We start from the raw sequence: 12,223 nt of genomic DNA on the forward strand, positions 1-12,223 counted from the left end.
TGCCTTCTGTATGAGTCTGTGGATTTTGGTAAAGATGTTCAATACGACCAGTGTTAAAGGAACTGGAACGTCTCAAAATGCCGTGAACCTGACCAAGCCAAAGACAAAGACCAGGTTAGTTTAAGACACGATAGCTACTGCATCTCGCGACTACAAAGACTCCTAGCTACTTAGCGCTTCGGTTATCGCTGGTTCACTAGAATTTTGAATTAAGTTGCCTTTACTGTCATTGATATCAATGTATCATGCATTTTGTTCTGAGGACAACACACACCAAATGCTATCACGGAGAAGGGTTGGGGGGGTTTGTGTGCTGGGTGGGTGTGACTCTGTGTGCGCGACTGTGATAGGCTGGTGTGTGCTGTCAGTCAAAGAGCAGGGCAGGCGCACTCGTTACATTGAAAATAAATGTATCAATTAAATTGGACCTTGAGGAAAGTCAGAAGAGCGCAAAGACATGGTTATCACCAACGGGTGCTTAGTGGATGGTTATCGGGTTTGGAAAGTGACTGAGGCATCGTTGGAAGAGAACCCAATAACGAGGCAGCAGGTCCAGTCTACTGCTACTGCTAGGCTGACAAATTTATTAAGCCACCCCTACCGAGCCTGTATCTCACCAATGCCAGATGCATTATCCATGACATGGCTGACCTGGACCTACAACTTGTGGGAAACTGCTACATTTAGGACAGTTGTAGTCTAATCATTGCGGAGATCTGGCTCAACTTGATACCTGATGCTAACATGCAGCAAGCCAGCCACTCTCTAAATTGCTTTCTTACACTGAAAGGAGAAGGCCTCCAATTTTGGTCCCTATTAACTGTGATAACCAGGGGGTAACTGTTCTCTCAAATTCTTCAGCAACTAAATGCAACTATGTACAGCATCAGCACACAAAATGTTTTTGAAGTCTATTTAAAAGTAAATGCAAACTTTGTACCAATTATATGTAGTTGGCCTATGTGTCAATGAGAACATTTCAATCTCAGCATCTTGGAAAGATTTTACAAGCATCAAGAACAACAACTTGATACTTAATATTATGTTGTGGTATTATAGAAGAAAATGCTGTCTGTCACTATGAATGCAGTCTTCTCTAATGCGTATAAGAAGCCGCTTTGATTAACACATGCAGCATCTTTAATTTGGTTCGATTATTGTGTGATTTGGAGTAAATATTTTACACGGTTGGATTCTATGGATTGTCCTTCATGTAAAAAAGCCATTTTCGCAAATAAGTTAAGGACAGCCAGAGGACGTAATGGTGAGTTACACCAACTTAATAGTTTTTGCTTATCTTGCTTCAGACTGATTGTGATGTTTCTCTGACAAGTATATTTTGAACTGATCATCATGTATTGAATCCAAACAGTTCAAGCCTTCGAATGAGATGTTACATGATGTATTTCAGTGACTGGTGACATCCTACAGACACGTATTTATTCATCAAAAGTCTGGGGGCCCACCGGGGGCCCGGTGGAACATTAAGGGGTTAAGTTACTGTATATTATTAAAATTATTTCAGTGTACCGTCTCTCTTTGTAACTATCTCATGTTTCCATGTTGGTACATGTGGCTTATAGTCAAGTGTGCCTTATGAATGTACAATTTTTTTACTTTGTGAATCTTATACAGTAATCAGGTGCGCTCTATAGTTCGGAATTTATGGTACTGAATTCGCTCATCTGCGAAATATGTTCATTAATTCAGGTAGTTACTAGACACGACAATCACATCCTTCCTAAGCCTGAACTTTAACTTTTTTTCTTACCTCATATCCTTTGGATAGCAGAAACTCCGCCAGATAAGAGCCATCCTATAAATAATGAGATGAGGAGAATAGATGTCATTTGAGTATGAGTATTCAATGTGTGAAAAGTCACCTATGCCAGTTTTTCTCATCAAGTGTGCCGTGAGAACTTGCTTGATGTGCCACAGGACATTTTCCATTGGTGACAACAAGTAGATACAGTATCAGTTGGTAAAAAGCATGTCGTTATAAAGTCTTTAAATTATTAGCAGTGTAACTGTTATTATTTTCCCTATACAGTAAGTGGAAGCAGAATGCCATTTTTGTAATAACCCAATGAGGCGGTTGTGTCAGTAAATACTTCATTAAAAGGCTCACGGTTCACAGATCCTTTAACTACCTAAGTCGTTGAAAAATTACAGTACCTCCTTTGGTGTGTCTTGAGCAAGTACAGCTTGGCGGCGCCCATCGTTCTCCAGGCAGGTTATTTTGGGGGTAAGGGTTTGCTTCCCCAAATGAAACAAATAGTACTGGTTTTCATGGTTACCAGCAGCTGATCTGACACATATACAGCACCCTCCCCATCAGGTCACTGTTTTTTCCCCAGTGTAAAACATCATTCCCCTTTTAAGAAACGAGACGGACCTCGGCATTGATGGCCAGCTGCGTGTGACAATAATGATACCAGATCCTCAAACTATTTTTTTCCGAAATTTTGGGTATCACATCATACATTACGCTTTACATCACTTGTGGCCCTTGTACTATTTAGCACCTTTGAGTGATAAAAAAAATAATGCAATTAAAAAAAATCACTATTGATTTTAAAAAATAAGCAAACATATATTAACTATCAAATAAACATTGGTAAATGTGCATGTATCTTGCCTAACATGTGCCTCACCTGGCTAAGTCAATTGTACGCCATCTTGCTATGGGTAACTAAAAAAAATTGCAAAAGGCTGGGCAAAAGTGGTGAAGAGAAATGTTGCCTCTTGGTCAATTTTGTCTCTGTAGTATATATTATTTCTTGTTCTTTTTAGCATGACACAATACAGGGACATCTAGAGGTCAAATAGTACATGTTGTCTTTTTCACTCATTTTTGGAGTTGTCTTCTTAAGCTTACATGCACAGTCCCCCAGTGCGCTCATCAAGCTTGCTTTTCCTGTTTAAAGTACATTTTTATTCATATTTTAGTAAAAACAAAAATATATGGGCAGCACGGTGGCGCAGTGGTTAGCGCATGTGCGGCACAGTTCTTGTCTTGGGAACCTCCTGCGTGGGTTCAAATCCAGCTCCGGACTTCCTGTGCGGAGTTTGTATGTCCTCCCCGTGCTTGCGTGGGTTTCCTCCGGGCACTCCGGTTTCCTCCCACATTCCAAAAACATGCATTTCAAGTGAATTGGCCGGTCCAAATTGTCCCCAGGTGCGAATGAGCGAGTGAGTTGTCTGTCCCCGTGTACCCTGCGATTGGCTGGCAACCAGTTCAGGGTGTCCCCTGCCCACTGCCCGATGATTGCTGGGATGGGCTCCAGCACCCCCGTGACCCTACTGAGGATAAGCGGTTGCAGCTAATGAGATGAGATAATAATAATGGGAAAAATATATGGGTCTGCAGCCAGAAAATATTACTCACGTTGTGGATATTTCTTCTTATTTTACAAAAAACTGAGAAACAAAACCAGTATAACTAGGAAGAATAATAATCAATGTGTAAAATTACAATAAAATTGGTTCGTTTATTTTCCACCCTTGGTGTACCTTCTGAACCATAGCCGCGACAAAAAAGTAACAATTTTTTACAGTCGGTCTTTAAAATATAAACCTTAAGAAAACAAATCCAGAGCCACTGAATCCATTTACAGCCAACTTGCAATTTCAAAGCCGCCTGCCTCTCTCACAAGACCAGGAATCATTATTTTTTTCACTCTAGATCAGTTCTCGTTGGTTAATTTGATTTTGCACTTTACTTTATTATATTTCAATCCTATTATATCTAACAAACAATTATGTTGAGTAAATGATGAAAAATTGCTGTTTTTTTTCTTCTTTGAAGTATATTTATATCACTTTTGCCGAAATAGAAACTATAGTCTACTGATGGTGCTTGAATAATACAGACTAACTTCATGTAATAAGCTTATATAAAGTACATTTGTCTTTTGTTCCTGTTGACATTTAAAGATTCTTGATCGAGCCATGAGAAAATTATATATTTGTGAGGTTTTCAACAGGTTCAATTATGTTCACTGACTAAAGACGCAATTTTCAAATTCTTAGACATCTGGCTCTTGGCTTGCAGCCAATTTATTTTATATGTCCCTCTGTCCATATGACCATGACATTCTTGTTCTGGTGCATTGACTCGATATTCGTACTCATGGGGGAAAGCCGCTCTAGTTCCCGGCATCCCTTGAACTCTTCATCATTTTTCCATCCTCGGATTTTCCAACCGCGCGTATTGCAACAGTGGGGAAATTTGGAAGGGCTTGGATAGATGCACGTGCCAGGCCTGAACTTCCTAAAAAGGTTGAAGGACTAAGAGTTCCCTCGCGACTTCATGCCTTCATTGCTGGTTCACTGCTTCGCAGATTTTGAATTCAATTACTATATCTTTACTGTCATTGCTATCAATATATGAAGTATTGTTTACTGAATCAGAGAGCACGCTATCACGGGGGCAGGTTGTCTGAGTGCGTGTTGGGTGGGCGTGATTGTAAGCAAGACTGTCATATGCTGGTGTATGCTTTCAGTCAAACAGTGGTACAGGCGACAGCTAGTAGCTTTAGTGGTTAGCTACATTGGAATGAAATTCAGCAATTAAATCAGACTCTGAGGAAAAGTCAGAAGAGTGGAAAGAAATAGTGATCCCTAGCAGGCGCTCTGTGGATCATGATTGCCCAGTTATGACCTACTGCTAACAGCTACAGAACAACTCTCAGAAACCGACGACCTGGAGCTACAACTCGCAGAAAACCACTACATTTAGGACGGTTGTGTTTTAATCTTTGCTGCAACCTGGCTCATCTGAAGGATGTTAGCGCACAGATAGCCAGCAAAATCTTTCTTAAACTTAAAGAACACCTCCAATTTTGTTGTACTTTTGTATAAGAGCATTAAAGACCATTAGTTCAACTGAAATTCTGTGTTCTGTGGTCTGTTTGTAGATCTATCATTGTTATTTTGTTACAGTCAAATACAATCAGACGGTAACAACATAATTTCAAGGTCGTTTGGACCTTTGGATGTTTTTATGAAGGGGCGTCACTACTTTGCAGAGCTTCACAAAATTATTGTATTGGGACTGGCGCTCACCTACTGCTCAACATTGAAGTTGAGGCTATCGTTAACATCGATTTGTCTGTGGACCGGCACAGAGGTACAAGCCATCAATTCATTTTTGCATGGAAATAACAGAATGGAACAAAGGTCCAGCTAGGTTGCCCCTGCGCTCGCCATGTAGAACATCTGGTATCATGTTTTCCTCCCCCATGTGCCAGGGTCAAAGCGTTCCAAGCCAGAGTCAGACCAATATGGAATAAAAAGGAAAAGGCCTGAGAGCGCTGCAGCTCGCTTTCAAAACAAAAAGCTCCTTGAGAGGTGTATTAGCACATAAACTTTGGCTTCACCTCGCTCTTTCCTGTTATGGAGAGAGCTGACCAGTGGCTTGCAGAAAGAAGCCCTCATGCAAACACACACACCAGCTAGCGCCTTTACAAGCTCACCAGGCCTCAGTCATAGCAAACAACAACCTCCAATGCATCCTTTTGACGGAAATCTTGTTTTTTTTTAAATTTCTATTTTGCTGTTACAAGCTGCAAACGTTTCAATTTCTTTTCATAGTAATGTAATCACAGGCAAAATTCCAATTGTATTACCAATCGTTGCATGTTAAACACTGGACTTTTTGATCATCAAATGACAACAATTCAACAACCAATTGGTTTTAGAATCATCCTATACGATCCGATTTTCATTGTAGAGTTAATTTACTTCTATTTTAGCCTACTAAACAATGCAGGCAGAGTAAAGTGTTGCTTTTGTTTAACATTTCTAAAAAAAAAAAAAAAAAAAGACACACATATATATATATATATATATATATATATATATATATATATATATATGTATGTGGATGTGTATATATACACTAAACAAAGATTATTTTTCAACGATGAATTATGTAAAAATGAGTTCCCATGTTCAGGTAAAAATACTGTATCACTTAAAAGTGGTTTTATTCTGAAACAATCCTGGAAATTGGTACCCCCTGCTGGTATACAAATAAACTTCAATGTTACTAGACATTACTTCAGGTTGTTGAGAGAATTATCATTAATTTAATTTATTGTATTGTTACCCAGGAAAATATATGACAAAGAAAAAAACAGGGCAACTCGTTTGAACAGTACAAGTTAAAACTTTGACACCATAATAGACATATGCTGCTTGACTGAGCAGTATTACAAAATCCATCAAGCAATACATTTGAATATATTTTAGCTCAATGACGGCTCCAAATGATGGTTCCAAAATTATAGAGCTTCTAATTAATATGATTACTCATTTGATTATTTTTGAGTGATTTTCTTTTTCTAAAGTAAAGGCACTTACTAATGCTGGTAATTTAGCAAGGAACATTAAGTGTATGCGGACAAATACTTCCAAGGGCCACATACAATATGTGGAGCCAATTTTAGCCCTGGGGCTGCAAAGGTTGATATTAGCGCTCCTTACAGTTCCATTTTGTAATTCTAACCATACTTCTAATATTTTCTGTTACATATTCCCTTGTGAGGTTCTCTTATGGTTACAGACAACCTGCAAAGAACGCTCATCAACATCATTCATCTTCCAATCACTTGACTCCAGACACAGACCTTTTCTACTGTGCCAAACTCTTGACAGACATTCTGTTGATGAATTCGCCTTGGAGGAGCCATCAACAGCCACTATACGAAGGAGGGAGGAGTTGAGTGCCGTGCATGCTCTGTTTTATGACTATTATTTCTGGCAAGGGTAAGACTATACTCTCTGTTGCAAACAGCGAAGGCGTCAAGGGACTTTATCAAACACCAACAAACAGAGAAGAAGGCCTTGGAGGATCATGTGGCAGAGTCACCGAACAAAAGGCAAAATCCATAGGGCAATCGGCCAGGATGAGCCTGGCCTCCTTACAACCCCAGCCTATAAAATGCTACAGTGAGCCACGATCCCTCCTAGTTTTGCAAGGCCGCTTCGGCACTCAGGTGGTCTCTCATAACTCGCAGAGGCTCTCCCCGTGACTACATGCTGACGGCAGAGATTCCCAAAAAGCAGCATGCCGCCTTCAAATTTACGACGAAACGTTAGTCCAGCAATTTATGGCTGCGGTGACCTCGAAGCCGAGTGAGAAACTTCTTCAGATGGTCTCTCCAGATGTATGTCTCCTTCAAGGGGCTCTTCGCTACAATTATATTATATTTATTTTGTTAGCAGTGTTGCTATTTTTGCTCTAAAGCTAAACTTTTTTTTACAGAAGTTATTTCCAAAGTGCAGCTAGTACAATGAGTTTTTGAAGTTTGGCACACTCTAGTGGAGGGGTCGGGAACAGCCAGATATGGCTCTTTTCATGAGTACATCAGGCTCCGAGATAAAATAAGTCATCACTGTGACTTTTGAATTTTATTGGACGCAAAGGTGAAGCAACATAGGATCCACCTTGTTTTAAAAACATTATTTACGTAATGAATAAAGGTCAAAATGAGGCTCGGTGATAATTGACTTAATTAACTGCGGGAGAGAGATACACATTTGTAACTTGAGAATGCAATACAACAGAAACACGGTTAGTCTTCTCAGGGTTAATCCTTTCAAAATTTATTTTTAGATCAATATAAACACTGATAAGTCTCAAACTCAGGCAGCACGACAGCGCAGTGGTTAGCACGTGTGCGACACAGTTCTGAGGTCATAAGGTCAAACCTTCTGTGTGGAGTTTGCATGTTCTCCCCGTGCTAGCGTTGGTTTCCTCCGGGCACTCCGGTTTCCCCCCAAACTCCAAAAACATGCATATTAGGTTATTTGGCCGGACCAAATTGTCCCTAGATGTAAATGAGCGGACGAATTGTCTGTTCCTGTGTGCCCTGCGACTGGCTGGCGACCAGTTCAGGGTGTCCCCTGCCCACTGCCTGAAGATAGCTGGGATGGGCTCCAGCACCCCCACGACCCTACTGAGGATAAGTGGTGCAGATAAAGGATGGATGGAAGTCTCAAACTCATTCCTTATGTCAATTCTGCAACTTTTTGAAGAAACTAAAGGATCAGGAATGATGATAAACGCAGAACATCAAACTCTTACAAAAGCTATTCTACATTTTATGAAAAATGCATCTGTGTGAGAGAAGAAAAACTGGAAAGTGTAAGGAAAATAGAACTGGGTGCAAACTTTTGAATGATAAGAACTGTGATGGCCAGTTCTTGAAATTGATGGTTTTACCCAATAACCAGTTACATGCAGATATTGGAGGCATGGGAGGTTGTGACTCACCTGTCATCACTAAATTTATAACATTTAAAAGACAGTAAATCAAAAGTTATTTTTCATTTAAATTCAGAATTTTGAGATTTTCTTTTTCAAAACAATAGATTATTATGGGGCAGCACGGCGGCGCAGTGGTTAGCGCGTGTGCGGCACAGTTCATGTCATGGGAATCTCCTGCGTGGGTTCAAATCCAGCTCCAGACTTCCTGTGCGGAGTTTGTATGTTCTCCCCGTGCATGCGTGGGTCTCTTCCGGGCACTCCGGTTTCCTCCCACATTTCCAAAAACATGCATTTCAGGTGAATTGCCCGGTCCAAATTGTCCCTAGGTGTGAAAGAGCGAGTGAGTTGTCTGTCCCCGTGTGCCCTGCAATTGGCTGGCAACCAGTTCAGGGTGTCCCCTGCCCACTGCCCGGAGATGGCTGGGATGGGCTCCAGTCCCCCCGCGACCCTAATGAGGATAAGCAGTACGGCTGATGAGATGAGATATATTATTATGAATACAATTAGTATGGAATGTATTATTGCCTTGTGATAGTATTAGAAAGTGCAGTTGGGCAATAATAGCACATACTTATTGGAGAAATTATTGAACTTTCAACTTTTTAAGGACACCTCAAATGACACACTTCTGCCTTTAAGGTAAGGAAATAAAACTTATTTTCTATACAACAGTTTCTATTTGACTTTTTTTTTGTTCTGTCAATCAAATGATGTATAAGATTAATTTATTTGTCAATCCAACTGTGCCTCACTAGACACACCCCACATCACTGTCAATGAAAGTGTGGCATCAGCGTTGAAAAGCTGTGTAAATTATCGTCTTAAGGTACTCAAAAAAATGTCGAAGGCATAAAAATGGGTCTGGGCTTAAAAAGGTAAGAAGGGTGTGGAGGAAATACTGCATTTATCTTCTCGCCGTTAAACCGCTGCACAAGAAAATTAATATAAAATTGTGTTTAACGTTTCCTTAACTTAAACTAAGCATTGAAAGTGACAAACATCCTTGAATACATGCGACTATTATTCATATATTTTTGGACAACTATGAACACAATACAGATATAAAATTGATAATGTATTTATTTCATATCCTTTAAAGTCTGATTCATCATCGGGTACACCCAGGAGTTGTTTTCCTTGGTATGCTTGTTTGCGTTTATTTATATCTCCTGGAGGATTTTCTGTTTTCTCTATCCTCGAACAATCGTCTCTGGTACAATGAATAAAATGTGTGTGATAGGATAGGATCAAATCTAATGTGCGTTACACAAGAATAAATACAGTATTCCTGTTCGTGTCAGCTACACTGATTTTACATCAAGCGCACGACTTTAAACGCCCGATTCACTCTGGGTAATCTCCCAACACCCCACCTGAAAACATTTTCTCCTTGGATCTACACAATTCATGTAGGTCACCTTTTTTTACTTCAAAACAGGGAGTTTCTCCTAGAGATGAGATATTTTTATGCCTGTTGTTCCGTCAATCAAATGATGAATGAATGAATAAAAACTTTATTCGAACATCAAAATAAAAAAAACAGAACAAAAACAATAACTCAACAACAAAATAACGTTACGTAATATGTTCAAAAGGGGTAGTAAGAAGCAAATGCTTATATTACCTACCCCTTCCTCTTCCCCACCAAATGTACCAATGATACAACAACAAATATAATGATATTAAAAATAACAGTTTTGATATAAGAATAGCAACAATAACACAAAGTTAACTAGACGCACTATTCCCAATCTCCCGCACCAATCATACCCCATCCTCCTCATCTCTGTATTCCCTCAGGAATGTTCCTTTGTGTCTAAGCCTGAACAAGTGAATGGTTGGACACCGTTTGATCTCGTCTTGCAATCCGTTCCAAAGCTTGACTCCACACACAGATACACGCATACTTTTCCTAGTGGTTCTCACCTTTGGGATTATGAATTCACTACAGCCCCTTAAATTGTAATTTCCCTCTCTCTGAATGAATAATTTACGGATGTTTTCTGGCAATGTTTTTGCTGACCTTAAATAGCAGCTGTGCAGTCACAAATTTAACTAAATCATCTCATTTTTAATAAATTGGACTGCAGGAATAAAATATTAGTATGATCTCGATATCCTACCCTGTGTATTGTTCTAATTGCACGTTTTGGAGGATAAAAGGGGGCTGTAGTGAACTTTTGTAATCATTGCCCCAGACTTCTGCACAACATGTTAAGTATGGAATAACTAGAGAACAATATAATGAATACAATGCATTAAAGTTTAAAAGGAATTTGGCCTTATGAATTATTGAAATGCTTTTAGATACCTTAGTTTGTATGTGTCTGATGTGTGTTTTCCAACTTTAATTATTGTCTATTATGACCCCTAAGAACTTAATTTCTGATACAATGTCTATTGCAGCACTATAGGATAAATAAGATGTAGGTTCATTTATTTGTAAATCCAACTTGGCCTCACTAGAAACACTGCACATCATTACTAATGACATGGTGATTCGTTGCATATGATCGGGGTTGACAAGTTGTGGGTCTGGAGCTCTACAGACACTTCACAGACAGCACTGATTTGAATTCTGTCATTTTCCGTTTATGTGAAAATGCAGCGTAACTTGGGTTTGCAGCCGTAAACAATATTATAAGGAAAGATGGAAGGAGGTATAACGAAAGTACCTGGCCAGTGATGCCGGTGATGAGAGCCACTTTCCTTTTCTTCTTGGGATCTTTCATGACACCGGCGCAACCGGCAGCAGGCTCGGAACACTGAGACATTTTTAGCTGGATGGTTTTTCACCGGTAAACCGACCGACACAGCGCGTTAGTTGACTTTGCACCTGTGTAATGTTACACTATCTTTTGCCGTCCATCCAAATACAACCAAACAGGAAGTGTTGTGAGCAAGCCAATCGGAGGAGAGCAGTAGAGAACGTTAGCGTCCAGGAAGAGGGAGTCCCGATAAACACACAGGCCTCCACAAAGAGCGTCTACTACAGGAGAAAAATGGAAGTACAGGTACATAACGATTTAAAACAGTTTGCTATAGATATTCCACTGTACTGAATATAGGTTCGTTCCAGAAAGTCAAGAAAATGTTTTTTAAACAAAAAAAACGGGATTTTTCTTTCTTTTTTTTGTATAGTTTTTTTTAATAGTATTTTTTTATGTCCTGGTTTTCTGATTATATTTAATATTAGCTTCTCTAACTTTGTTTCTGTTCAAGAAAGCTTAATCAGTCTGCTTGATATAGCAATGTTTGTCCAATACCAGTAGGACACATTCATACCTGTCAACCGGTACGCTTTTGCCGTACAAAGTACGTTTATTATGCATTTTAAGACGGGTACGACGTATAAGAAAATCTGTACGGAAAAATGCAAATTTGTCAATTGTGGGTACCATCCGGTAAACACCGACTATCACGAAACGGCAAATCAATCAAGTCTAACGAGTTTGCCGCGGTAGCCTCTATCTCTGTATTGTTTTTTTTTCGTTGCAAACGAAGCGAGCGGTTTGATGCTACTGTGCGCATGCGTCTGCCGCCTGGGGATTTCCCATCATGCATTATTCCGAAAAAAAAAAAATATGGTGTAAGATTATTTTGTATTTTGTAAGGGAAAATACGACAGTTTGTACGGGCATGGAGCCGTGGAGGTTGACAGGTATGCGCAGTCGTAGGACACGAGGACCTGCAAAATCGGAATCAAGTGATGTAAAGTATATTTCGTCCATCGATATTTGTGAGTAAATGATTGATGTTGTGGTTTTTTTGTGCTGTACCTAAATAAAGCCACAAATGATATATGCAGTAATTCCAAATTAGCTATCATTTTCCTTTTAATGGTTCTTGCGCCGCTTCCACACAAGTGCTCTCATATTTAAATATTTAACTAATCACAAATGAGCCATTATTTGTTGCTATTTTTGGAAATCTACCCATAAGCCTTCA

General features: G+C 39.5%; 1 protein-coding gene across 1 annotated transcript in view; it reads right to left on the reverse strand.

Annotated features, from left to right (window-relative positions):
* gmds (GDP-mannose 4,6-dehydratase) overlaps window positions 1–11,221 on the reverse strand; it is a 114,384-nt gene extending 103,163 nt beyond the window's left edge. The window contains exons 1-3 of the mRNA XM_088349509.1: window positions 10,951–11,221; window positions 1,772–1,816; window positions 1–88 (exon numbers count right to left, since the gene is read on the reverse strand). Coding sequence (XP_088205635.1) covers window positions 1–88; window positions 1,772–1,816; window positions 10,951–11,049 — 232 coding nt within the window. The 5' untranslated portion in view covers window positions 11,050–11,221. The remainder of the gene's footprint in view (window positions 89–1,771; window positions 1,817–10,950) is intronic.
* Between the last annotated feature and the right edge of the window lie 1,002 nt (window positions 11,222–12,223).

The sequence above is a fragment of the Urocampus carinirostris genome, chromosome 12, assembly GCF_059441175.1.
Source record: "Urocampus carinirostris isolate Australia breed hairy pipefish chromosome 12, RoL_Ucar_1.0, whole genome shotgun sequence".
In the NCBI taxonomy this organism is placed as follows: domain Eukaryota; kingdom Metazoa; phylum Chordata; class Actinopteri; order Syngnathiformes; family Syngnathidae; genus Urocampus; species Urocampus carinirostris.